This window comes from Prunus dulcis, chromosome 3 (genome assembly GCF_902201215.1).
Source record: "Prunus dulcis chromosome 3, ALMONDv2, whole genome shotgun sequence".
Lineage (NCBI taxonomy): Eukaryota > Viridiplantae > Streptophyta > Magnoliopsida > Rosales > Rosaceae > Prunus > Prunus dulcis.
Window position 1 is genome coordinate 2,397,291 of NC_047652.1, and position 27,797 is coordinate 2,425,087.

General features: G+C 36.4%; 5 protein-coding genes across 12 annotated transcripts; 4 read left to right on the forward strand and 1 right to left on the reverse strand.

The window, feature by feature from the left end:
• Positions 1-2,951: 2,951 nt before the first annotated feature.
• On the reverse strand, positions 2,952-3,436 carry LOC117623085 (auxin-responsive protein SAUR41-like). Its single transcript, XM_034353940.1, has one exon. The coding sequence runs from the start codon at positions 3,420-3,422 to the stop codon at positions 3,108-3,110; it is 315 nt and encodes a 104-aa protein (XP_034209831.1). The 5' UTR covers positions 3,423-3,436; the 3' UTR covers positions 2,952-3,107.
• Positions 3,437-5,319: 1,883 nt separating this feature from the next.
• LOC117620605 (agamous-like MADS-box protein AGL62) lies at positions 5,320-6,130 on the forward strand. The gene has a single exon (XM_034350724.1). It carries the CDS (start codon positions 5,334-5,336, stop codon positions 6,033-6,035), a length of 702 nt encoding a protein of 233 aa, XP_034206615.1. The 5' UTR covers positions 5,320-5,333; the 3' UTR covers positions 6,036-6,130.
• Positions 6,131-7,673: 1,543 nt separating this feature from the next.
• Positions 7,674-11,715, forward strand: LOC117621620 (probable complex I intermediate-associated protein 30). 2 transcript variants are annotated; one of them, XM_034352187.1, is made up of 8 exons: positions 7,674-7,816; positions 8,565-8,635; positions 9,136-9,249; positions 9,531-9,581; positions 10,051-10,142; positions 10,633-10,713; positions 10,818-10,916; positions 11,305-11,715. In XM_034352187.1, exons 2-8 carry the CDS (start codon positions 8,584-8,586, stop codon positions 11,491-11,493), a joined length of 678 nt encoding a protein of 225 aa, XP_034208078.1. In that variant the 5' UTR covers positions 7,674-7,816; positions 8,565-8,583; the 3' UTR covers positions 11,494-11,715. The 2 variants fall into 2 exon arrangements, with proteins under 2 accessions (XP_034208078.1, XP_034208079.1); XM_034352188.1 differs by lacking the exon at positions 10,818-10,916 and having other exon boundaries at positions 7,715-7,816.
• A 1,787-nt stretch (positions 11,716-13,502) lies between these two features.
• Positions 13,503-15,480, forward strand: LOC117620683 (calcium-dependent protein kinase SK5-like). Its single transcript, XM_034350829.1, has one exon. It carries the CDS (start codon positions 13,765-13,767, stop codon positions 15,271-15,273), a length of 1,509 nt encoding a protein of 502 aa, XP_034206720.1. The 5' UTR covers positions 13,503-13,764; the 3' UTR covers positions 15,274-15,480.
• Positions 15,481-19,309: 3,829 nt separating this feature from the next.
• Positions 19,310-22,975, forward strand: LOC117620684 (dnaJ homolog subfamily B member 6). 7 transcript variants are annotated; one of them, XR_004584833.1, is made up of 7 exons: positions 19,392-19,815; positions 20,248-20,341; positions 20,434-20,507; positions 20,606-20,662; positions 21,621-21,863; positions 22,330-22,410; positions 22,551-22,662. XR_004584833.1 is itself a non-coding variant. In XM_034350836.1 (7 exons), exons 1-6 carry the CDS (start codon positions 19,708-19,710, stop codon positions 22,342-22,344), a joined length of 591 nt encoding a protein of 196 aa, XP_034206727.1. In that variant the 5' UTR covers positions 19,392-19,707; the 3' UTR covers positions 22,345-22,393; positions 22,551-22,661. The 7 variants fall into 7 exon arrangements, 6 of the variants coding, with proteins under 6 accessions (XP_034206724.1, XP_034206722.1, XP_034206727.1 ...); XM_034350836.1 differs by having other exon boundaries at positions 22,330-22,393; positions 22,551-22,661; XM_034350833.1 differs by lacking the exon at positions 22,330-22,410 and having other exon boundaries at positions 19,310-19,815; positions 22,551-22,975.
• Positions 22,976-27,797: the final 4,822 nt, after the last annotated feature.

Consider the following 27,797-nt stretch of genomic DNA (forward strand, 5'->3'; position numbering starts at 1 on the left):
AAATTTAATAGTTCGCTTAGAGCAGAAGAAATACATTGTTTATGTGCTGCAAATGATTGGGAATTATATAATATAAGTTAGAGATGCTTCTGTAACATACGCGCATCGAGTCCATTTTATTATATTATATTCTTAATCCTGTCTTACTTGCAATTGTGCAATTTGCAATCTTTTAGGAGGCATAGCTTTTCCATCTCTTGCGTGCTGCCAAAGGACCAATCAAATATTCTCAAAAGTTAATAGAGAAGAAATAGGTTGAGAAAAAAAAAAAAAAACACAGATCATCAGAATGAGTAATGTCACCACGGGAAATAATAGCTTACGCCCTCACGCTAATGGCATCACCAAACATATCTATACCATAGATACACCAAAAACTCAAAGGGTCTCACAAATTCTCTAAATTGTAAATTCTTCAATGACTTTTTAAAGAAAAAGGAAGTCTTAGCTACGATAATTATGTCATTGTGATTGAAGATACCATCACAATGAGATTCCCGTTGCATAGCACTATGTTGATTTTCCAAATTGTTATATGTGCCAATTCCACAGGCTATAAACCCCTCCAAGTTACAATAGGAAAAGTTACCTTATGCTTCAAGAAACAATAGGAAAACCGAATTCAACCAAAAATATGTGGTTTACCAAAACTTTCATATTTCCCCTCTTTACCCTAATGTCGCATGCCTAGGATGTACTATGAAGTAAAAAATTTGTTGTGTTTTGTCTCACCATAGATGCGGGATGAGGAATAAACAAAGAGCTTTGAAGATGGAACAGTAAGGAAGGAGAAGAAGTCGCAAAGAATGAGAAGTTGTGTTCAAGCGACCGGTCGCTTTGGCCGTTTCTTGGCCTAGAGCTTGGGTGCATTTATTGGCCGAGAGCTTGGCTTCGTGAATAGTGCAACGCGTGATTTCGACGTTTTGGCGTGTTTGATTTGGTTTTCCTATTATTCTAGAGTTTTAGCCTATTTTAATGGGGTTTTAGTTTCCTATACCTAATTAACTTGTAGCACAAATCCTATGCATTATAAATAGGACTCTTATGCCTAGGTTAATTTAAAGAGAGGAAAAATTCAAGAGTGAATTTTCAAGAGAGAGAGAGACACAAGAGAATTCAAGGGGGAATTCTAGGGTGTTTTTTCAAGGACATCAAAGGGTTTGAGCAAAAGGTGGGAGAAAAGAAAGCTAGGGATCTCGTGAGAGCTAAGGAGGTTCAAGTTATAACCAAAGTTGTTCTTACATACTAATGAATTTATTGGGTGGATCACGAAGAGGACATAGATAGGAGGCCGTACCTCTATAAATGTTTGTGTCTTAGTGTATTTGTTCTACTCTCTTTGTAATGTGTGTATTTTATTCTCAAAAAATTTGTGTATATGCCATCATATAATCTATCAACGAAAAAATATTAGAGTGTTTCCACACAACAAATTTGACAGGCAGATTTGACATCTCTAGATATACGCACTTAATTGCTAAGAGACGGAGAATAATAATCGCATCAATGGCTCAAGGCACAAATGGCCAATGCATGTTGGCGTAGGCCTACAAAGTCTACAAACTGAAATGTGTGCGTTACCATGGGCCTTGCCCACAGGATACAAAGATTGGGACAAAATTTCTTCAAATCAAGATATAGACAAGTTATTTAATTTGATTTTTTCAGAAAGAAAAGTAATGGGAATTGAAAATTTCCCATGGGATAATACATGCTTGTGACACATGTCGGAATATAAGAACAAAAGTGAAAGACTAAATTTAGTTAGCCAAAGTTATTAAATATACACTAATGGGGTGTTAGTTGAATTAGTCTATATTTTTAACGTGCTTTCAAGTGATCTTAAATTCAAACATCATGCATATACTTGTGAACATGTTGGAATATAAGAACAAAAGTGAAGGGCTAAATTTAGTTAGCCAAAGATATTAAATATACACTGGAAGGCATAATATAGAAGGAAGAATTGTTTTGGCCCACAGCAGAATGGGCAAAACAGATGCCGGACCCATGACTGGCAACAATCAGGACAAGTTGTGACAAGGCCAGAATGCGACATCAAATTGATGCTTGTGTAGAGAAAATTGCTCACGTATATCTTATACATTTTTGTGCTTCATTTCATGTATTTTGCTTATGTTGTCATAAAATTGTAGTCAACATGAATGATCCAATTCACACCCCAACTTCAATTTTATATGGTTCTAGAGTGAACACTTGGGTTCTCCCTTATCCTCACCATCCACCACTTGCGTGTATTGTATGAACATTTAAGTTAGAGCTAATCCATAATCAAATTCAGAAATCAAATCAAATCAAATCAAATAGTTAAAATGTGATGATTTTGGGAGAATTCATGCATGTATGCAACACTTTTCTTCTAATTATATATCTTTCTTAGCTTAATCACGTGACCTGTTATTAGTTCACATATAAATTGCGTGATTAGTTATTGTGAGAGAAATGTTGTATATACAGATGATATGTAAGAGTTTCTCCGTGATGCTAAGAGATCACCAGATGGAGCACAGGTAGATCCTACCTTACCAAAATCCAACTATGATGAACAACATAAGCAGGAAGTTGGAAGGAGGTGAAGGGGGCCTATGAAGTGTTTTTCTTTTGCTGCTGATGATATTGAGCTATAAGTTTGCTTGGGACACTGAATTTACTTTCCATCTTGAAATAAAATATCCCATTGGCTGTCACTCACTAAAGCATTGGCTTAAAGAACAAGCACCATTAAATTTCTTTCCACTCCTTATACACTGAAGATTATTCGACAGAGTCTGCAAGATTATATATTGTGCAGAGCCTGCAGATTATTGGGCAGAGTCTGCAGACCATCTAGATACAGAACACTCCAGCTCATTTAGAAATATTCTGACCATAAAGAACAGGCCTCCCACCTTACAGCTATAATTACTTTCTAACAATTAGGCAAAAAGAAATGCAGCCAATTAATAATTTTCATTTCACAAGCCAGAAGAACAGTGCAAATTGACACCAACAAATTGATCCCCGAGCTAAGATTGGCAAATGAACATCAAATTTTTCCTAGATAATTACATCTAACCAGGAAATGAACTGAAAAAACCCATGACTAATTAAACTGGTTCAGCCTTGTAGATCTTGGGTTTGGACCTCTTGATCATCCAATACTCCTCAAAATCCTTGGCCTCATATGGGATCCTCAAAACCCCATCATTGCAAAAACCATATTCCTCAGCTGATCTGTAAAGCAGCTCCAAGAACTCTGCATGGCCAAGCAACTTGGTATGCACCATGAAACGCCTAGTATCACCATCCACACCGACACAAACAGGCACATAACCTCTCGGTGCCACCGGAGGAGGGAATTTCAGTCTTTTAGCTCCTCGAGCGCCGATGAACTGGCTCAGCTTACTGCTTCTCACCCCCATTAGCAAATAAGAAAGTAGTCTCTTCATCTAGTTAACGTTGTGGATTAGTGATTCAATTAGTTCCAAATATATAACGCGGTACTCCCTAGCGGTACAAATTTAAGGCTGCCATGCGTACTCTGCGTCCTTGCTATGCTACCCTAGTACTATTTATGTCCCCATTAGGCGTTGATTAAAGATATTTTTCGCTGTCCTAAATTAATAACTTGATGATTGTGACATTAAAATCTTAATTAAATTGCAAATGTTGAAATGTACGTACTTGTTACTATTGAGGTGCATTGTCTTATGAGGAGGCAAGCAACATGCCGTGGCTACAAAGTTGAAAATAGCTTTAATAATTTATTTTTCCAGTTACTATTATTTTAGTCTGTAATTGTCGTGTAAATTCACCTTGAAGCTGCCTGATTAGCATATTTTATGTCTTTGCCATCTGAGACTTATGTGCAACCCGTGAATGAGTCAATGAGATATCACTAAATTAATTCAACCTTGCCGACCCTCAATCTAGAAATTTCGAAAGCTGACTAATTATAATCTTCCAAGGTTAATGAATATAAAATGATTCAGTCTGTTTCCTTTAATTTGTTGGCATTCATCATGTACAAGAAGGAAGCTTATTTGTACTGAAGGAAAGTTTGCTTTGGGACAAATCGTAACTTGACAAGTATTGGAGCCAGCTAGCCACTCACATGAGACAATTTGAAGGCTTTGCAAATGAATTTTTCCGGAGTGACGATGTGTGCAATGCAACTAATAATAACGTACCGTACTTACCAAAAGAATCTGGAACACCAAACACAGAACAGAAGATAGTTTGAAATGAAGGAAAATTGACAGCATTTCTAATTTATAATTCAGATTGGCTAGACTACTTTTATTCAATATGTTTTAGTTAAGTATATACGGTATCCAAAAACCAAAAATATTAAAATTAATAAAAGTAAAGGATATACTAGTGTATGGTTTGGAGCAATTGCTCCCCCAAGTAAAGTGCTGAATTCGAGTCTTAGTATCTGTGTAGTGTGTAGTTTAGTAAATTATCAACTCCTCTATAAAAAAGGTCCTAAAAAAATAAAAAAAATTAAAGCATTGGAAAGAAACAAATTAAAGCTAATGCAAACTACTACAAAGCGTACATCATGAAAATCAATTATGATCTCAACACAAGCTAAAACAAAACCCAAAACAACAAAAATTAAAAAAAAAACTCATATTTTTAAATAAAAACTATCACCACCACCTGAATTATTACCGTCGTAAAGTGAAAAAATAAAACTTGGTGTCCAAAGAGAAATATTTTGAGCTGGAATAAAACGATGCATTCTTGAAAGACTAGTAATTAATTTTGAGTGTCCAAATAAATAAAGGTAATCGGAAACAAAAATTGAGTGCAAACAAATTTCCTCCCATTTAAATTGGGATACTAGGGTGTAATAGGTTTCCCCTTCTATAGAGGATTATTGTGCAAAGGATTTAGGCTTAACGGGCTAGGAGAAACTTGAATCGGCAAATCATAAACCCACAATTGCTTATTCCTTTAACACTAATTAATTTTGTGCAAAAGGATTTAATCAACATGAGAAAGGTAAGTACGTAATTTTTGGGTGAGATTAAGTACTTTGCTTAAATTGAAGACAGGATAGTACATATATTTATGATAAAAGATTGTACAATCTCCATATCCATATTTTTAGCCTAAGCTTTAGAAATTAACTACCCAAAATCACACCTTAATCATATCCTTCACAACCAAGTCACTGGATCTTGCCATTGTATAAACCACCTACCTTCTTCATAAGCCAAAACTTAGAGCTTTACCTATATTGCTTGACAATATTTTAGGGTTTTCCATACCTTCCTTCTCGATCTCTAGGGTTTTCCATTAATATAACGAGTGCTAGTACGGCCATGGCTAAGACTAAGATTCCCAAGAGTGAGATCTCAGACAATAATAATACTAGTGATGGAAAAAAGAGAAGCAAAGGTCGAAGAAGAATTGAAATCAAGAGAATTGAAGAGAAGAACAAGCGCCACGTGACCTTCTCCAAGCGCAAAAAGGGTATCTTCAACAAAGCCGCCGAGCTCAGCGTTTTGAGCGGTGCAGAGATAGCGACGATGGTCGTGTCGAGCAACGGCAAGGTGTTCTGCTTCGGCACACCCAACTACGACGCGGTCATCAACTGCTACCTTGGCCACCACACTGCCTCCTTGGCTGCAGCAGGTCAACCAGATCATCGTGCTTTGCTGCAAGGTAAGACAATGCGAAGTAGTAATAAACAAGTTGAGAACTATGTGGAAGCTACGAGGCACCTCGAGGCAGAGAAGATATCAATCAAGGGTGAGGAGAATAATAATAATATTAATTTTGCTAATAATAATAATAATAATAATAATTATAATAGTGATTATGAGGGACGAGAAGGAGGTTGTGGTTATGGGTGGTGGGAGAGGCCGATCCCGATGGGGATGATGAGTAGTTTGGAGGAGTTAGAAGAGTACAAGGCAGCCTTGTACAAGTTGAAACACAATGTGGAGGTTCGAACCAATCAGATGATTAGGGGAAGTGCTCCTTCTAATTACTATTCATCGCTTTTGGTTATGGGTGATTAATTAGGAGCAAGGGTTATTGGTGATGTATAATAAACTAGTAGTACTATATATGTCATTTTATCTACCTTGATTATCTATGACATGAGGTTTGGGATGCTTCTTCTTTTATCTCTAACTTGTATATATATATGCGTAAAGAGAGCAGGCACTTCAAAATAGTCACAGTGCACTCTTCACTAGTGAACGAAGATAAAGAAAAGAGATAAGTGTAAGATGACTATTTTGAAGTGCTAATAATAATTTCATAAATAAATGTATAATGTTCTATCACTGCGTTATATATGCATGTTAGACTCAATATGAAGAGAAATTATTGAAGGGTTCGAGATGCTTAGTTGTTATTTGTTTTTCTTAAATCCTTAATTTTCTGATTAAAAAACTGGATATGTATAATTTCTCTATCTGTTCATTTTGTCCGGCCAATATATGTGATTGTTGATTGTTTGATGAACGAGTATATATATCATTGATCTCATAGTCATCTCTAATGTGTTGGTTATGCGAATAGTTATTATTATTACAAGTGTCCTCAAAATTGGTGTGCCCTCTTTTCTAAACACACAGTAGCTCTGCAACTCTCTTTGGTTCCAGGAGTTTTTCCCTAGAACCACCCACCCATTCGGCTAATAAATCAAGCCTCTATCTCCCCCTCATTATGTTGTGGAGAGTTTTCCCTCCCAACTTTATGTTGGATTTGTCTCTTCCTTGCTTTTGCAAGGGTACTGTCTTCTGTTGACTTAAGCCTCTGGTGCATGTGGCCACACAATTTCGATTTCAATTTCCTCCAATTTGTTAAACCTAATAGCATAATATATCTTAACTCATTGAGTTAAAGGAAGATGACAGAAGGCGCTTCCTAAAATAAAACAAAAATTGCACTTTTTAATGAAATATAATGGAATGCCTATGAATTGTAAACTTTGCAGTGATCAATTTAGCTAAAAAAATTTTTCGGTGACAAAAATAAATTTTCGTGTACACCCCAGTGACAAAAAAAGTATTTAACTCTATATTTTATAATTAAATTTTTTAAAAAAAGGGAGAATTTCACTTAAACCCCCTGAGGTTTGGTATAATTATAGTCACACCCCACAGGTTTCATTTATTACAATCACACCCCCTAAATCTAACAGAAATTAACTTAACAGTCCAGGGTAGGCCTGTCTTTTTACTTAGGCTGCATAAAATATGAATGAAAAAAATAAAATTAAAACTTATTAAAATTAAAAAATAAAACTTAAAAATTTCAATTTTCTCTCTCGGCAGCCAGCCAAACTCCAAACTTGAGGTGACTGATGGGGTTTACAAACAATATCACTCGATCCCAAGACGTGTTGATGCTCAATGGTGTGTCGGTCATTTTTCCGGAAGTGTATCACAATGGCTGGCTTTCGGTTCACGGAATCAGAGCGACTGTGGCTCCGTTTTGCTAGGGACAGAAGAACCCAGAAAAACTGCACATGTGCCTCATGTGTGCAAATTTGACGGCTTAGGCTGGATGGAATCTAGTCTAGGCAAAGTGAGACTGAAATTGAGTTACAGGGGCATTTCAATAATTTAGCCTCTTTTTTTTTATCAATTTTAATGGGTGACAGCTGTCGAAAGATCATTGGACTGAAATACTTGGCTGGATTGCTTACCCAAAACGACACCGTAGCCTTTATTTAAAACTCTTTGAAGGATTTTACAAGCTAGAACGGCTCCACGCCAACTGGGGATTCAATTCGGTGAGACTGAGAACGAACGGTGACTCAATTCGGTGATGCAGTCCAACTAGCTTGGTAAGCTCTCTATCCCCAACCACTTCAAACCACAAATTCTAATTCCATACAAATTTAACAGAAATGGGTCTTTTTTTATCTGTTTGTTTTTGTTGTTCTTGCTTCTGGGTTTATGCTGAATGGGTTTTTCTCAGGCAGCCAACCCAGAAAATGTAGGATGAGGTTGAAGATTCATTTGGTTTATTTATTGGGTAAACTATGTAAATGGGCCGTCGTTAATCTTTTGTTATATTGGCATTGGTTGAAAATATTTTAGCTCATAATAGGGGAATTTAAGTAAAATTTTGTTATGTTGAGCTGCATAGATCAAGATTTTGATGTTGAAGGTGAAATCAATAAGACACTAGACTTCAGTAGAATTACGCAGCTACTTAATGCTACTAGGCAAGCATTTCTTAGATGAAATGAAGGGCTTCGTCTTATGTGTGGTATTGCAAGTTTTAGGCTCCTTTGGGAAATTATTGTTACTAATGGGTTTTGGATTTGGACTATATTAAAGTGTTAAGGCCATGCCATCCCATCATTTTAGTCAAACAAATCACTTACAAATCCCATCATTTTGAAGTTGTTTCGTACCTCAAATTACTTCATCCAAACACACTTTTTATGTTGGAAAACAATGGGATATTTAATCTGCAATGAAACTTCAAACACACTGGTGAAGAGTGTTTCCTCTCCCATTAGAGACAGTTTCTATTTTGGTACATGCTAAAATGTCTAAAGCATTTGGCTTTTTTTGTTAATGTAGGAACTCTGAGGAAAGAGAAATGTCCAGGTTTCGAGGACTATTGCAAGCTTCCTTAAATGCAACCAAGAAAGGTACTATTGCCATATGTTCCTTTTTTTTCCATCTTTTTCCATGATACAGTAGAGAATCTCATGCATATAAAATGTGTGTAACTGCCTTACATTCTATATGACTTGTCCCTATTTTTACTTTTATTTTTTTCCGGCGGAGTCAAATTTGTTTGATTAGTTGTGATACTTTCATATATTTCTAGAATTTTGAAGAATATATAAGAATTCACTTACTATGTCCGAATATATTCAAGATCATGGTTAATGCCTTATGGTACATTAACAGTTTAGCACCAAAAGTTTATGATGGTCAAACATTTTTTCATTTGTGTTCTTCCAGTTTTATAGGAGTTTGAAGTCTACTTCTTGATTACGTATCAGTAAGTAAGCACAGATGTTTCGCTTTTTCCACATTAATAGATGAAGTTATGCAACTTGTGATACTCAAAGTTATCAATATTGAAACAATTTTGTTGTATTAACATTATCCTGGTTTCTTTTATATCGAATGTCAATTTTAGCACTTACATGGAATGTTGAAGACCTGGTGCCTCCAACTGAGAGATATATTTTCAATTTCAATTCGAAGGATGAGCTCAAGAAGTGGCATCTATATTCTGATTCTGAATATGGAGGTATGGAAGTACATAATTTTGATGTCTCCTTTTGTGAATACATCAGAAAAAACTAAAAGAAGTTAGGAGTTATTCTCTAGTTTATTAGTTCCTTGGATGTGAGTGCAGTTCTAATTTACAATGGAGTTTTTCCGTGCGTGCAACATTGCTCTGTATCAGTTGATGGAATTTGAACTTTCTTTTCTGAATTTGTTTCACTTTTTTTTTCCTCACTTTCATTTTAGATGTGCAGTAAATTGCAATGAATGTAATATACTTTTCAACACCTATTTCTTTTGCAGGTTTGTCCTCGGCATCTTTAGAGATCCCAGATACTGGAAATGGACCCAACGGTAATGGACAACACTTACCTTTAAATGGAAACATGTCAAATAGATTCTATAGTTACTGGTTTAATTTATCTTTGCTCTAAACACAACTTTCATGCATAAAAAGGTTAATCAGGGTCTTTCAAGAAATGAAGGGAAAGAAACTGCAATTAGAAAATTTTATTTCAAATATATGCTTTCTTGTAATAAAAGTTACATTTTCATGTTCTGATACTAAATAAAGTGAAATGGAGAACTACTGCTTAGGTGATAAGGCAGGTTAATGCCTTGGTGTGAAAGTAGTAGGATAGTGTCTATACTTTGAATGTAAGATTCAGATAAGATTAATCATTATTCTAACTTACGAAATTGCAAAGTTTGTGAATCCACATTATACTACTAGCTCACCTACACTCATTAGTTCTCTACTGTTACCAATAGTTTATTTATTACGCACTTACATTCTGAAACCATTCTCACTATAAATTTTTAGGAATTTTCTCGGGTAACCTTTCGTTGGATTTCATTGAGGGTTCAAAATTGAAGATAAACAGGAGTGGCTTTTGTGGAATGCGGTCCAAAAAGGTAAGCGGTGAACAGTGTTCCAACATTTTAGGGATATAGTTGAAATGTCAGAAATGAAGACAGAAAAGTTTTCTTAATGATATTTGAATATTTTATTACTATTCTGTATCGTCTTAAGATTGTCCCCTTATTGGTTTTAAATTATTAGCTCATTCACAGTAATTGTTATTCTTGTTGTTTGTTGATTTCAATTTCATGTGTGAATGTGTGTTACTCCAGTTTTTCTTGTTCATGAAAGACACAAGTTATTGATTCTATATTCCTGAAGATGAGAGCAGATCTGTTTTCCAATTTTCTGACACCAAATAGACATTATTGTTACTCATGTTTGTGATGACCACAATACAAATTTTAGATTTATGCTTCAAAATCAACACAAAATGATGGAATGATTTAGTTACAGCATATAAGTACCCACTTAAATATTGTTAGCCCACCAAAGACAGGGTTTAGTTGGCATCATTTCGATATTTATTTGTTTCTTCTGCAGTTTGACGGCTTCATTGATTTGGACCCATATGATACCGTAGCACTGAAAGTTAGAGGAGATGGAAGATGCTACATATCTACGGTGAGTATTTTTGTCTTTGATCAATATGTGAGAGGAGTTGGAATGTAAGGCTTGTACATCCATACTTCTTTGTTTGTCATGTTCTGAGGTTCTTGCATATGCAGATCTATACAGAAAATTGGGTAAATTCACCTGGGCAAGAAGAAGATAATTCGTGGCAAGCTTTTGTTTTTGTACCCAAAGACAACTGGTACATTGCAAAGGCAAGTTATACTTACCTCAACCTTTGTTGCTTAGAAACTTTGATATGATGAACCCGGCTCTCATAGGGAGCCAAGAATTTCATGTTTCTTGGGTTGTGTTTGAGATCCCAAGAAACATGAAATTTAATTTAACGGAATGTCTTTGGGTATGCCAACTGATAACCCTCATGATGGTTTGAGTCTGCGACGGCAATTTTCTGGAGCTCATAACTGAATGCATCATCTTTTTCTTTTATCCTATCTTGGGTTACCATTCAACATCTGACGTGATAGCACCAGGACGCTCTGAAAACACTCAAACTTTTGCATTTGTTGGTGCAGTCATAACTTTAAATAATTGATGTATATAAATCAATTTCCCTTCTGCTAATTTTGTATGGTCTTTCAGATTCCTCTTGCCCGGTATCTACCAACATGGAGAGGAAATGTTATAGATGCAGAAATGGAAATGAATCCTTCTCGCGTTGTTGGTATGTCTCTATCAGTCAATGCAGAAGGTGGTCTCCCAGGTGCTAGAGTTGGACCGGGTGATTTCAAGCTCGAAATTGATTGGATCAAGGCTTTAAGAACACAGTGAATCCTGTAAAATATTTTGGAGAATGAAATTCAGTTGTATTCAAGTTTTGTTTTACGGTGGTAACAAAGCATTGGAGGGCTTGACAATTCACAGAAAATGAATGCTCCTGCCGCTTTCCTGCTAATACAGTTGAAAATTTTGCTCCGTTTGTGGGTTACAGTGATAGCAAATTTGAGCTTTTGCAATAATAGTTGGCCTCCATTATCTGGAAGGTCTTGTATATGATACTGAGAACATTTTGCAGTGAAGAATTTGAGCAAAACAAAAAGAAAAAGTTTCTAAAATAGGATCGCTAAAAATTGTTCCATTTCCATTCCACCGGAATGGCTGTTTCCGGCACTTGGGAAGGATGTTAACGTTCACTTTGATGATTAATCCAATTATCAGTTCTGGAAAATATATATATATATATATATCCAGGAACTTGAGGGAAAAAAGTTGGAACAAAAAAATACTGAAATGGACCTAAAAGAGGCTTTTTCATCAGATTGTCCCCTCTATGATTGAAGTTGCAAATTGTAATGGTTTTTGGTTTCACTACACCTAATTTCCCATCCTTTACTGCCTCATGAAGTTAGAAAATCTAGTTAACTGAGTGCCATGGGACCCCTGCCATAGCCGGATCCACATCATCAATCATCCATTCAAGCCAAAATTTATGCATAAGGCAAAGCAGTTTAATCCTTTTCTCCGTTCTGGGCCTAATCTATTTTGCTTTTTTTTCAGACCAAAAATAAATAAATCTATTTTGCTTTTCTTCCCAAGGAGGGCATCTATTTATGCATTTGGATTGTCAGCATATCTATGAGAAAAGCTGCTTTTCATGTGAATGATAAGTCGTATATGACAAAGAAATGCAAGACGACCTGTCCTAATTAACATATTCAAAATGCATGGCCAGCCTTCCAACATGCACTTGATTTTGTAGAGAAAATTAAAGCAGTCATAATTCACATATGGAAAATGCATGACAAGCCTTTCTTTCTTTTCTTTTTTGGGGTGATTAATGTATTTATTTTGTACGGTTGAAAACATAATGCAGTCAGTGGAAACAAGATATTTCTTATACAAACAAATATAATATATAAAATACATAATGGAGCAAAATATTTCTTATGCTTATATTTTCCATCAACTATACCTTTAATTCTATTACTTTTTCTTCTGTTATTTAATTTCAGTGGGTTACATTAAGGTCTATAATTCCAAAAGGACTTTCATGAAACGAGAACAACACTATTTTGCTATTTATAATAAATAATATTGTGACACGTATAACAATACTTTCACGTGACATAGCAAAATAGTGCTATTTCTCCTATAATTCACACATTATTAGATGTATTTATAATTTAATGAATGATTTTGGTTTTTCCCAATTCATTACATTACACACAGTTTCTGATTCCAATAATTTAATGCATCTGGGATGATATGAACTGACCAGAAAATTCCAAATTAATTTCCCAAAGATCAGTATGGGGACCACATGTGCTTTGTAAGAATATCTGCATATTGTGGCCATAATTCATTGTCCAACCACATTGATCTTGAGAGCCCCAAGGAACTATATTATATATCTCTTTAGGGCAGAACATAACTTCCACAACAAAATATTGTCCTAGAGCCAATCCAACTCTGTTAATAGCTTATTAATTTGATCATGTTGTTGGAATAGTTTTTATTATTATTTTGAGTACATGCTGCTGAATGTCAATTTCTAGTACCCAAGGAAATATCATAGCAAATTACATGATGAAAGATTAACAAATGAAGTTTCTTTCTAGAAGAAGGCAATACTATTTTGTCAAAATTTTAATGAGATTCATTTAGACCAAATGAACTGAATTTTCAACCCCAAAAAAAAAAAACTGAATTCAATTCTCCTATAAAATAAATAGAGTAATAGAACCAATTATATTCCTTAGTAAAAGAAGTACAGCTAGTGACACAACAAAAGTGAAAAAGAATGAGATTATGTGTGTGTTTGAAACAAACATGGTAATTGGGTTATTGGGCAGGCACTGCTGCTGATCTAAAATGAGTACAATGGCTGGCAATTTCCAAATAGTATAGTCAATAGAAAAGTAGCTTATTGGGAAGACTAGACCAAAGACCAGCCTCAGATACCACACATGACTCTGCAGTTTTGTCTCTGAGAAGTCTGAACACAGAAAAGAGAAAAGTACAGAAATTTGTGAAGAGGAGAGCTCTTGAGTCTTCTTCTTGGGTCATCTTCCATTTCATCAAAGGAGTTCTTGATCTCTTCCAATGAACAACAAACCAAGCTCAGCCACACCACCATCATCAAAGCCCACATGGGTCCTGCCCTACAAGACCCAAAACCTCACTGACCTCTACACTTTGGGCAGGGTACTTGGCCAGGGTCAGTTTGGCACCACCTACCTCTGCACTGAAAGCTCCACAGGCCACCAATATGCCTGCAAATCCATCCCAAAGCGTAAGCTTCTTTGCATAGAGGACTATGAAGATGTGTGGAGGGAGATTCAGATGATGCACCACCTCTCTGAGCACCCCCATGTGGTGAGGATCAGAGGCACCTATGAGGACTCAGTTTCTGTGCACTTGGTGATGGAACTGTGCAAAGGAGGAGAGCTTTTTGATAGGATTGTGAAGAAGGGTCATTACAGTGAGAGAGAGGCTGCAAAGCTCTTGAAGACCATTGTTGGGGTTGTGGAGGCTTGCCATTCACTTGGGGTTATGCATAGAGATCTAAAGCCTGAGAATTTCTTGTTTGATAGTGAGGAGGAAGATGCTGCTCTTAAAGCCACAGACTTTGGCCTCTCTGTTTTCTATAAGCCAGGTGAGACCTTTTCTGATGTTGTTGGTAGTCCGTATTATGTTGCCCCTGAGGTGCTGAGAAAGCATTATGGACCAGAATCAGATGTGTGGAGTGCTGGAGTGATTTTGTACATTTTGTTAAGTGGGGTCCCTCCCTTTTGGGCTGAAACTGAGATTGGGATTTTTAGGCAGATTTTGCAAGCAAGATTGGATTTTGAATCTGAACCATGGCCTAGGATTTCAGAAAGTGCTAAGGATCTGCTTAGGAAAATGCTTGAAAGAAACCCAAAGAAAAGGGTAACTGCCCATGAGGTTCTTTGCCATCCATGGATCATAGATGACACCATGGCTCCAGATAAGCCTCTTGATTCTGCAGTGCTTTCTAGGCTGAAGCAGTTCTCAGCCATGAACAAGCTCAAGAAGATGGCTTTAAGGGTCATAGCTGAGAGGCTGTCTGAGGAAGAGATTGGTGGGTTGAAAGAGCTGTTCAAGATGATTGATGCAGATGACAGTGGAAGCATCACATTTGATGAACTCAAAGAGGGCTTAAGGAAAGTGGGATCTGAGCTTATGGAGTCTGAGATTAAGGATCTTATGGAGGCAGCTGACATTGACAACAGTGGAACAATTGACTATGGTGAATTTCTTGCAGCCACAGTGCACTTGAACAAGTTGGAGAGGGAAGAGAATTTGTTATCAGCCTTCTCCTTTTTTGACAAAGATGGTAGTGGTTTCATAACCATTGATGAGCTCAGGCAAGCCTGCAGGGAGTTTGGATTAGGCGAGCTCCATCTTGAGGACATGATCAAAGAAATTGATCAGGACAATGATGGGCAGATAGATTATGGAGAGTTTGCTGCAATGATGAGGAAGGGTAATGGAGGAGGCATTGGAAAGAGAACCATGAGAAGAACAATGAATTTGGGGGATGCTTTGGGGCTAGGACTTGCTGACAATGGGCTCCAACTAACTGATTAGAGTTCAACTAGGAGTGATCTCCTTTTTTGGCGATACAATCATATTTTCATGAATCATGGGGAGAAATCTATGGCTTAATCTTAATTTTCATCAATTACTAGCAAAAAGAAATTACTACCTATGTGTAGAGATTCAGATTGAAATCTTCCTGTAAGCAAAAATATTGTAGTTGGAGTTACATTGTTTTCATTTTTCGTTCTTTTTTTTTGGGGCACATATGAGGCCGAAAACCTGGATGGATTGAAGGGGGAACCTCCAATAAGTATTTAAGTTAAGGATTGATTATATATTTCTAATCTCGACTGTTGGATTGCATTCATTAGATATGTTGGTAGATTTAATATGCAACATACATGCAATCTAATGGTTTGAGATTAAAAATATGTAACTAATTCTTAACATAAAATACTTATCAGAGAATTTTCCGTATTGAAGGAGTTCAAAAATCAAACTTTCGTTGTAATTGTAGGGAACCGCTCTAGAGTTATGAGCTAGAATGCTTGACCAAACAAATGCCTTCAAATTCTGGAATTTGTGCTGAATTCTCTCTGGTGAAGGTGTGGGCTTTTAGTATAGCGCAAGGCAGATTCTGTGTCTTGTCTTAAGCCCAATGCCGAATAGATTTGGTTCTTTTTGTGGGGTTTCAATGTAGGCCGGCATTTCTCTCTTGTTTTAGCCCAACGCCACAATTACAACTTACTATCACACCATCAAATTTGTGTCTGTGTTGCCCGCGGGGGGCGCGCTTTAAAATAGGGGGTGGGCATCAAAATTGGAATACCGAAACTATTTAGAAATAGTGTCAAATCGTGTCAATTTTGTGCCGTCTTGTTTGGTGTTGACGTGTAAACAGGATGACACCGTGTCATCTTGTTACTGTTTGGCACGACATCGATTCCATATTTGTGATCCCGGTTGGTGTCATACCGTACCGAATAGTACATTATTTTTATTAATCCTAATTTAATTTTAGTTCCAACCCTACTCTTCTTCACAGATATTTTGTCGACTCTCTCTTTGTTTCTCTACGTGCGTCCCTTCCTTTCCTCTGTCAAATTCTTCTATTCTCCCAAATCCTCCACCATCAATTGGTCTCACCTTCTTCTTCTTCTCCTCCTCCTCCTCCTCCTCTCTCTCTCTCTCTCTCTCTCTCTCTCTCTCTCTCTCTCTCTCTCTCTCTCTCTGTGTACTTCTCCAAACCAGTGGAAAAGGAAAGCCCCAATCCAAAGTCTCTCTGAGTTTCTGTGTAGAAAAATCAGGGGGTTGTTGAAGATTGTATTGTTGGTTGTAGACTTCTTCAAACCTGTTTCCCTCTGCTACCAATTTCAATCCGATCTCAGAGTCTCTGGTATTCATTTGGTTTGCAATTATTTGTTTTCAAATTTAAGAAATTGTTTTGATTTTGGTCCCCAACATCATTGATTTGCTGGTATTGTTCTTGAGCATTTCTACTGGTGATTTGGGTGTTATATGGTTGTTTGCTTCAAAGGAACTTAAGGATTCCATATGAGAAGGAGGTGTGGATTGTGAAAAGGTACAACACATCCGTAAGATCTACCATTTTTAAAAATCGGCACTGGGGTTGTGTCATGAAAGCTTGTCCTAGTTGTTTTGCAATGAGGTATGTAAGATTTTAATTTCTTTTTTTGGTCTCCTTGTTTTTCCTTTTTCCTTTTTTATATATGCCTTGAGTTCCCTAATTTTGCATCATATAAACTATTCTAGTACGAACTATTGTCATCCACAAGTTTGTTAAGGCCATGTGTTTTTGTCCATTGACTAAATACTAAGTCTACAATAGTTAGTTTCGATAGCACAAGATTTTTGTATTGAAATTATGTCTGATTACCTAAATATTAAGTCTGCAATAGTTGACCACCATTGAAATTCTATCTGATTTTTGTATTGAAGAACCCTTGCTTTCTTGTGTGAGGCTGCAAATCTTAATTATTTTCCATCAGTATCTCAAGTTTTATTTGAAGCCATTTGATCATTAGTGAGTTTTGCTTTGAGACTATGGAATCTTATGTAACTTGATTCGTGAGTGTGTATGCAATTTGATTATGTAATGCGTTAAGAATCACTAATCAGGATCTAATGCTTAATTTGATTTTGAGAGTTTCCTATACTTGTACATTGCTAATCATTTTCTGTTGCTCTGGAAAACTTACATGCTTGTCTTATAGTTAGACACCTTACAACCTGCAACATGCTTGTCTTATAATTGTTTATTATTTTAAAATGTTGCATTTGTTTATAAAAACATGTGTGAATTTATTTTTTGCAGAATATGCAAGTACTGAAGCTGCTGCCACCAGTATAACACATTAGGGATTGATTCAAAGGGAAAGGGACAATGCCATTTAAGATTTCCACTTCTTGCTTTGAAGTTTGTACTTAATTTGGCTTCATTTGTTTTCTAAAAGCCTATGTGAGATTTCCATTTCTTGCTTTGTAATTTGGCATGTCTTGAACTTGAACTCTTGATTGATTGTTTGTTTTGTTTGTATTAGGCTTGATTTGATGTAAAAGCCTATATGAGATTTGATTTCCATTTCACTTGAATTTATATTAGGCTTGATTTGTTGTAAAAGCCTATATGAGATTTGATTTCCATTTCACTTGAACTTTGTATGAGATTTCCATTTCTTGGTTGGTCTTGAATCAAGACTCTTGAATCTTGATTGAGGGTTTTGTTGTATTACACTTGATTTATGAAATTTTGCAGATTTTTTATGGTATCAACATTGATACCGAATCATACCGATCCAGTTTGGGTTCGGTATGGTTTGAATGTGTTTTCAAAAACTCTCATCTCGTGTCATCCCATCCCTATTCCTCTATTCGGGATTGACACTGGGATGATCTCCATCATGTGTCATCTCATACTGTGCCCAGCCTTACTTTAAAATGCATTATGTGATCAATACAACCATAAAAAGAAGCCTCTTTCAAGAAAGTTGATGCTTAAGAATATTCATCCTTATAATTCATTGACCTAAAAAAGAGAGCATGATTGTTGTTAATTTGGGGTGGTCTTCTTGTATATGTGCAAATGTTTTAATATTTGTTAATTTAAGCTTACCCATAAAACTAATCATGCTGCGGTAAGTAACAGAGATGGAAGTAACCTCTCGTTCCCAATTTTAGATCATTTTCTCAAATCGTATAACTGTCAAAAGTGAGTGACTATCTGACTATCTGAATTGTATAATCGTATTTCTTCAAATTTCTTTCTGTAATTTCGGGCCACTTTGGGTTGGAGATGGTCTAATAGACAAATAGACTTAAAATTTATTTTAATAAACGTAGGATGAGGGATTCAAACATTATGTTTAGATGAGGAAAAATAACTCAGAATTTAGCTAAAAATCGAGAATTTAATATGAGAAATTGACAATTCCCTTATTTGGCAACTTAAATGTGGATTTTATTAAATGATGCGAGGAAAAAATCGTGAAAATTAGGGCATAAAATTCCCGAGTTTAATTTCTGTCAAAATAGGCGTCATTTCACAATTTTCATGGTACCATTTACAAAATTCGACATATATAAATTCAAACACTGAAATCTTCAATTGTTAGAAATTGAAATGATGAAAATTTAAATTCCGTCATTTTAAAATTCTATATAATTTTCAATTACTTCACCAAAGGGAGCGTAGAATCTAACTAATGAAAAAGCTGACTTTTCTTTGTTTATTCTTTTTTTGGAAGTTCATAAACACTACATGTTACGTATTGATAGCCATGCAATAATTTTTCATTTTTCTTGCAAATTTTTTTTCATATAATTGGGACAAGTGGATTCTCTCTCCCCAAACGAAAATGGCACATGAGTAAATTTGTCAGAAACATAACCCAATTCCAACCAGTGGCTACCGTTTTCCATGCCATTTGAGTACCAAGTTGTGACAGCAACCGTGGTGGTGGTGTGGGACCCAGTCTCAGTTTCATCTCACAATAGGTTTCGTTGACGTCAAAAAAGACTTTGAAAAACAGTGAAAAACAGAACCTTCTGGATTCACAACCAGCATAAATATCTACCCGGCGATGCAATCTCAGCCGTCCATCAGGACTTCTAAATAAAAGATCGTCTTTTAATTGATTAGAATAAAAGTCACAAATAACCTATTTAAATGGGGCTGGTTTCTGGAGTGTTCTTGCACCTATTGTGTATGGTTACGGGAGGCTGCGAATGTTTCTTTTTTCCTTTCCTAAGCCTGAAATCATGCTAAGGTTCCGTGTTCCAATCCATAAAGATGTAGGCCAAGTGTTGTAACATACGACTTCTTCTTCTTCTTCTCCTTTGTGTCTGTCTGTGTGTTCGTGTTCTGTTTTAGCTTTTTGGGTCCTATAATTTGTCGACAAGAGCAAAAAACAGAAATTAAGAGCGTTGTAGGGTTTGGATTTGATTTCGAGGAGTTGAAGAAGAATGGCTAAGAGGGAAGAGAAAGGCGGTGACGACTTCTACGCAGTTTTGGGGTTGAAAAAGGAATGCACAGGCTCGGAGCTCAGAAAAGCCTATAAGAAACTTGCACTGGTTAGAGTTTTTAACCATTTCTGCTCAATTGAACCTTTTGTTTTTTTTACAATTCATTCAAATGGGTCCTATTAAAATTGAAATCCAGAGCTAAAGAACTAGTCTTTTCCTCCATTTAGCTTCTGGGTCTTTGACAAATCATTGAAAAAATTGACCTTTCTTCTATTGTTTGTTGTTCACTACTGGTTCTAAGCATCACTGGGTCCTTCAATGAAACTTATGGGAAATGGGTTTCCCAAAAGAAATTGAAGTTGAAGCATTTAAATCCCGGGAATGGGTTTTCAGTGAATGATCAAACAGGTTAGAGAGATTGAAAAAGCATTGAGATTTCTGGGATTTAAGGGAAATCCAGGGAATTGTGTAATTTTTTTTCTTTTTCCTTTACTTTATTGTACGTTGCAGTTAATTTTATGTCTTTCTTTGTTGCTATAGAGATGGCATCCAGATCGTTGTTCAGCCCCCGGGAATTCTAAGTTTGTGGAAGAAGCCAAGAAGAAATTCCAAGACATTCAACAAGCCTATTCTGGTAATTCCACCCTCTCAATCACATGTTTATTATTTTATTAGTATTTTGAGTAAATTGGTCATGAGGCGCATGTGCTCTGTTTTGGTAAACAGTTCTATCTGACGCGAATAAGAGGTTTCTGTACGATGTAGGAGCCTATGACAGTGAGGATGATGACGAAAATAATGTAAGCTATCTTTCTGTTAGAGGTCCTCTGTGTGTAGAATTTACTGCTTCTCTTTTACCTCTAGCTTTTCAGTTATTGGAAACATGTTGTCGGTGCAGGGAATGGGTGAGTTTTTGGACGAGATGGCAATGATGATGAGCCAAACGAAGCCTAATGTATGCTTCAAATTCACTCACCTTTCTTCGTTTTTAATTTAAGTATTTGCACCTCTTTTTCGTACATGTGTTTTAAACATGTTGAAGCAAGCAGACCAAGAAAAAATGGGATGGAATTGCTTTCCGCTTTTTGGGAAAACCTACGTTGTTGGTTTACTTTTTGCTTTTTTTATTAAGGCCTTTATTCTTGCTACGCCACTTGAGAAGAGTCATAATGGAGTTATTTTAGAATTAGAACCGACAGTTGATGGGCCTCTTAAGGGTCAATAGTTCTATCTAAATAGATAGGCCCAATGACTTGATGTTTTTATGGTGATTTGATCACTTGTATTCAAATATTAGGAAGTACGGGTTGACCATAGGATGGTTTAGCTAACAAACCTAAATCTCTGTGTGCCCCACTAGACCATTATGTAATTTCATTTGTTTAACTACAAAGAAGAGGAGGCCAAGATTAAGGGAAAGGATGAGATGAGACTATTGATTGGTAAATCGATGGTTATGAGACGATTTGTTCTGTGTGCAAATGCACAAACTTGCATTGAGTGATTAGTGCATATTTGTAAGTGTCAGTCGCCATGTGCACGTGAACAACTGTGAGCTGTTGATTGGTGTGAGTCTCCCTATGAGGTCCACGTACATTTCTGGCGAGGCTTAGTGGGCCAGTAACTCTGACAAAAATAGTAGGACATGGAGAAGAATGCTGACTGTTGTGGATTGGTTATGGGGTCTTAACTATTTTGAATTTGTGTGCACTAGTCATAATCAGCCATGCAGTATGATTAAGAGATTACTTTGATGATATTGCATGTTCTTTCATCTTTTTTACTGGGTTTTAATGAAATTTCTGAGCTGAGCGTTGTAATTGTAATCATAAGTCTCCCTGGTTGCATTTGGAATAATCATGATGATAGTGTTTCTGAGTACTACTGACATCTGGAGATTGCGTAATTGACAGGAAAATGGGAAGGAGAGCTTTGAAGAACTACAAAATCTCTTTGATGAAATGTTTCAAGGGGATATTGGGAGTTTTGGCTCTGGCCCTCAGCCTGCTACTTCCTGTTCTACTTCTTCATATGTGTCGTATTGTGAAAGTTCTGGTTCCAATAACAAGCGTAATTCCTCTGAAATGAATTATGAGAAGGCAACCTTGGAAGATTCTTCTGGCTTCAACACTCATTTTCAGAGTTTTTGTTTCGGGGTCAGTTCCCTCCTCTTTATGCTTCTCAATGCTTTTAGGTTTTTGTGTTTTTAATATGAGGCATATGGGATGACTCTTTGATTTTTCCATGAGACCGAAGACAGGGCAATGTGAGACTCTTATACCAATAAGCCTACAAACCGCCTATACCATGAACCTATTATTTAAATAAGTCATGACCCCATTGCAATGTGGAACTATTATGTGGCTTTTTTAGTAAAGGCATTGCAATGGGAAAGCTCACATTCAATATTCCGTGCCGCTTATAATGTACAAGGCTCCGGAATTTAGTCTTGGGTATGGGCTTGCTTTGAAGTCTTAGACAGTTTATGAATCTATTTACCATTAAAGTTAGTTACCAAAGGAACCCAATAACTCAACAGAGTTTGTGCCAAGTTTGATCCTTATAGAAGCTACCTTATTGATGAGTGTCAATGTTTTGTGTGCCCATTGTCAACTTTTGAAGGTAGTGTCTTTTTAACTAAATTACAATTGAGGCAAACAATTGGACTATGAACAAAAGCATTAAGGTATGAAAAAACATATGGTAAGTGTGTGTTTGTCTCTTTGCATTATAAGTATGCTGCTGTTGCCGCTTCTTTGCTTCTTTCCTCCTCTCTTTTAGCACTAGTTCTTATTATGTACAAGCCTCATATTGTTGGTTTGTTTGGGATTGATGCTATGAAGACAGGTGGAAAGCCGGCAAGACATCGGGAAGGGGAAGGCAGTAAGAGAAGGGATTCAAGGAGAAGCCATCGGTAAACGAAGGCATGGCAGGAAACAAAAGGTTACATCTGGGCATGATGTTTCCTCAAATGATTATTCTGGTATATCAGCTAGATAATGTTATTGATTCAGTTAGTCATGAACTGTTGGGGACTTAGTTGGCAAAATTTTAGATCACCTTAGGTTTAGCAGGGGGTTGAGCCTCATTGTGGCATTCCTTCCATGCCATAATATTCAATGGCAATGGCATTGTCTTAAAGTCTTGAATTGTAATTCACTCATTCTCCGAATCTCATGTCATTACTTCATGTTAGTTGATGGGATTTCATTATTTACAATGACTTGCTTGCCAAGGAACAATAATAAAGAAAAGACCTTGAAATGTGTACGGGATGTGTTGCTTTAGTAATAAAAGTATTTGTTCACAGCAAGCATTCAAATCTTGTTTGAGTAGCAAGCAATTGAAGTGATTGCATTGAAATTGTTGAATGGTTGGCCTCTCTAAAGATTTGGGTTTTCAAATATCCTCCACCAACCGACCATGAGGCTGCATATATATGCCTACCAAACAAAGGAGGCTAATCCTATAATGGCAGAATTGTAGTTTTGTTATTTTTGATGGGCCAAGTAGACCCACAGTACGTGGGTGAAGGCCCCACATGTGTGTGATCCTAAAACCCTACTTCTAGGAAAAGCCTCTTTCGTCTGCTTTATGCTTTGCGATGGTGAAGGAAAGGCAATTTGGACCCACTAATTCCGGCAAATTATTGCCCATCCAATTCTAGACTTGAAACCTTTTTTGTTGTAGGACCCAAAAGCCCCATGCAAGTTGCCAATATTTCAATCCGTCCATCCAAAACAGATGGTCGCCCGTCTTTGTCAACATTTTCATCACTAAGCAAGTGTTTAAAACACGGGTTGGGCAAAGCGTGTCGAAAGTGGAGAAGGCAAAAGAAAAATCAAAAGGGATGTGAAAAATGATGTCTGGGAACACCAAGTCATGCTCTTTACTATATTGTGGGTGATTAGTGGTGACATTAAGTTGACATAGCATAAGATCAAGATCTTGATTAGGCCTATTAGATCATCTTGATCATCCTGACTTAGAAAATCTAATTATATTATTACTTGTTTTGCCTGCCATAATCCCCATTAGCAAAGCCAGCTTGTGCTCACTCTAGAAGCTGCACACAACTTGCATTTTTATTTATTTTCTGAATCAACTTGCACTTTTGGAGAGTTTTTTTTTTTTGTTATGAATCAACTTGCACTTTTCTTTCTGACTGTCTGTCTAGTGGATGTGCTCATACAGTCATAGATAGTTGCTATATTTTGTAATTAAATTATGATATTATTGCATAGTTGTGTTTGGAAAGCATTATGGTCAAAGTTGGATCCTTGATGGCCAATGTAGGAAGATATCAAGACTATAATTGTTGACCTTGTATAATCTAGGGTGCATGTTGTTGGATATGAATTCCGAATCCAGTACGAAATATCCAATTTTGGCGCACTCAAATTAAATCCAACATTTGAAAAATTCCAAAAAAAAAACTTTCTGATAAAATTTGGACCAAGACGGGAACCATCTTAAAATTATGAATTTTGAAATATATTGGGTTTTAATTTTGAACTAACCAAAATAACTAACTTTATGGTGGAATGAATGAGAAGTAATGATGATCAAAGAAATATAGACAAGTAGAAAAGTATCACATATAAAATCGGGTAGTTATCTTTAAACCCTCTCTTCCTCTCTTTAATTGTGGGGTGGTTATAGTTGGTGTTTTAGTTGTAAGGTGATTGGCTGCAATGTCGATGGTGTTCTTTGTCTTTAAGGAGGCGACGACGTCTATGGTGGCAGTGGCAACAACGGCAGTAGTGGCTCTGTTAGTTTTTGGTTGTTTGTTTGGAGTTTTCTTATTGTGTAATAATTGCATCAACTTCTTGTGAGTTGAGTGTTTGATTGTTTTCTAGTCTCTACTTTTATTTTGTACTTGTGAAAGTTAAAAGTTGTAGTTGTGTTGGTAGATTTGGGTGTTGTGATTCATGTCCGGTTTGTTCAGACATGCGGCTTTTATGCCGAAATTTCTCTAGCTTTTTGTGGCTTGTATTTGGATTAACCCTATATGATTACTATGCTTCCATATTTGTATTACCCTTTTATGGGCATTTGTATTTGTTCTTATGTCTAATTTATGAATACAATTATCGCATTTCTCTCAATAAGAAATAGAGGCGAGTTGTTGCATGAATAGTATAGGTGAGCACTAGTATATGATAGTTTGTTTAAGCTTTTCAATATTCAGCCCATTTTCACATTTAAAATCGTTGGGCATATTCAAAATTGAGAACCATGATTGAATTAATTTCCAATCATGGTCGTTGTGGATATATATATATATATATATATATATATATATTCCCCTTTTATTGAGGGATCCCTCAAATAAAATTATTTGAGGGACACTTTTTAGGGTCCCCTATGAATTTTTTTCCAACGATCGAAACCATCTATTTTTTAAGTCTATATTCATAGATCATCCTTGAAAAAAATTAGACAAATCGGAAACTGTTTCGATATCCAATTGTGTCCTACAAAATCAATGAACATGGTGCTTCAAGAAAGTACTAAAATTTCAATAATTCAATTGAATGGTCAAATGATATCGGATTCAAGTGATTTTTTGTAGAGATGATCTTTGAATGAGTATTTACAAAAGAGATAATTTGAATTAGTGAAATACAATACAGAGTGGGCCCTACAATGATATCCCTCAAATAAACTAATTTGAGGGATCCCTCAATGGAAACTATATATATATATATATATCTCTAAAAGTTTCGAGTTTTTCAAATTTGAAATGTGAAGTTTTCGGGAAAAAAAAAAAGGTAGAAAATATTCATTCCAAAGAAAAAACTTTGGGTTGGACTTGGATCTTCTGATCCCAAGCCCATCCCTTTGAAATCCAACGTGAGTAAAGTGGGTTGAGTCCCATTCCAACTCTAAAACATTCATCAAGGCCGGCAATTTTTTTGTACCGTTGACTGATTCCATATTGGGAAGAATTTCTAACACTCAGATTTAAAAAATTAAAAAGTTTGCCTAAATAAAAAATTAAAAAAATTAAAAGCTATCCAAATTATAAAGGCTGCCCTAACTTATGGTAAAAAAAACCTTTGTAACCACATATTTTTTTGCCTATTTAACAAACTTTGTAACCACATCTTTTCATCCTATTTAACAAACTTTGTAACCTAATGTTGATCGGAATTTCGTTTCTTATTTAGTGATTTTATTGAACTTTTCCCAGGAGACTAACCAACCATATTTTTTTGATCTCTCCCATCAGGCGGAGCCACATACAGGCCTGCTATTGTCATGACCCCAAAACTCCATGAAATACCTATAATTTCTTAAGCAGCTGTTGCAATTTTAGTTAAAATATAACTTTATATAACCTTGAAACTATAGTACTGAGGTTGGGAGACTATTGGCTGGTTAGTTGGTTTTGGAAAATTCAACATATCAGTTCGAGCTGTTGGCATCAACTATTCCGTTGTCATGTCATCTTTCGGCTTAGGGAGTAGTTTTTCTTTCTTTGTCGACCTTAATTTGGTTCATTGTGTCACGGACCTTGTTACTAGTTTTGCCCAAGTCTCTAAGTTTTGATTGGAATTTGGATGTTATTTTTGAGGAGCAGGTCACTTGCTGCTAAATACATTATTTTACAAAATTTTGATCTTTTGTGCTTTGTGATTAGAATTATGATGTTGCTTGCCTCATTGCCTGTAAGAAGATGCTCCTTTTTCATTCGAATCACAGTTTGACACATATGCAAAAATAATTCATCAAAAACACAAAAAGAAAAACATATACACACATGTCACATTGTTATTGGCTTTTATTCCTAATAGTCACATTTGGATTATAAATTTTCTATTCTGACTCTCCATTTTACATCTTATGCTATTTTATTAATAAAGTATCCCCAATATTAAAAGTTTATATGTGATATTTGTTTTGGTCATCCAGTTTTAGAAACATGATGATATTTCTTTCATTGTCATAGCACTACCTAAACCAACCAAACTGAATTATTGGAAACAATCGTCTAATTTGAACTACAAAGCCATAGGCTCTATGTTGTCTTTTAAGTCTTTGTGGTTACTTTAGTTAGTCTTTGTGTGGGGGCTAACAAAAATCAGAGGGATCGAAGTCACTGGGGCCATTTTGACACTGTTGAGACCCAAAAAATTCATGATTGGGCCCAAATAAATTACCAGCCCGAAACGCCGTTTCATTAAGAGAAGGCATAAAAAAGAGGTACTCGAAAGCTTGCCACATGCGAATTGAAATTCATGCGACATGCTAATTCACCATGCTAGCTCTACGAGCCCATTTAAAGCACGCCAAGCGACATGCCATGCCAAGCATGAAATCGTTGTTCCACACCCAAACACGCTACAAGCCTAAGTGGGCCCAAGCCACTCAAAATGCCCGGGGCTTACTTGAGTGGGTTGTGGTATGGATGGTAACAGGTCGTCATGAGGCCCATTGATGGGACGAGAAATGGAGGTTCCGGGTTACTTGGGAGCCTCGGGACCCAAGCCCATTTCTTAGGCCCAAATATATGGGTGAGCAAAAAGGGGAAAATAACTCAACCAAAATTAGCCTAGTCAAATTTTGGCCCAAACAAAAGCTCAATGTTTAAATAGCCCACTTATTCAATGAAGTACCTTAGCTCATACAAAATTTCACAATAAGCCATAAAAGCCTTAGCCCTTTGCTAGAAAAATAGAAGCCACGTAGAAGAGGTTTACAGGATCACCAAACAGTGCTGCTGGAAAATGCCAGCACATGGGAATGGATCAAGTTCCAAAACAAAACACCAAAGAAACCAGGGGATATTAGCATATAAGTTGTCAGGAAGGGGAGTACCCTTTCAAACCAGCATATATACCCAGTTGTTTTCCTTTATTAGTGCTGCCCCAGGAAAGAGAAGGAAAAAGGTAGCCAAGAGTGGAGCTTCCTACTGAAGCAGCCGCGGGAAAGGGGGTCTTGAGCCCCAAAACTCCTGATTTTGTGCAAATGGATAAGGGGAAATCTCACCCAGATAGGAAAGTCAAGAAATGATAGGAAAAAGGGATGGAAAGACTTGCCAAGATTGGGAGAAACCATTAGGGTTTCTTGGGAAAGGATAGTTT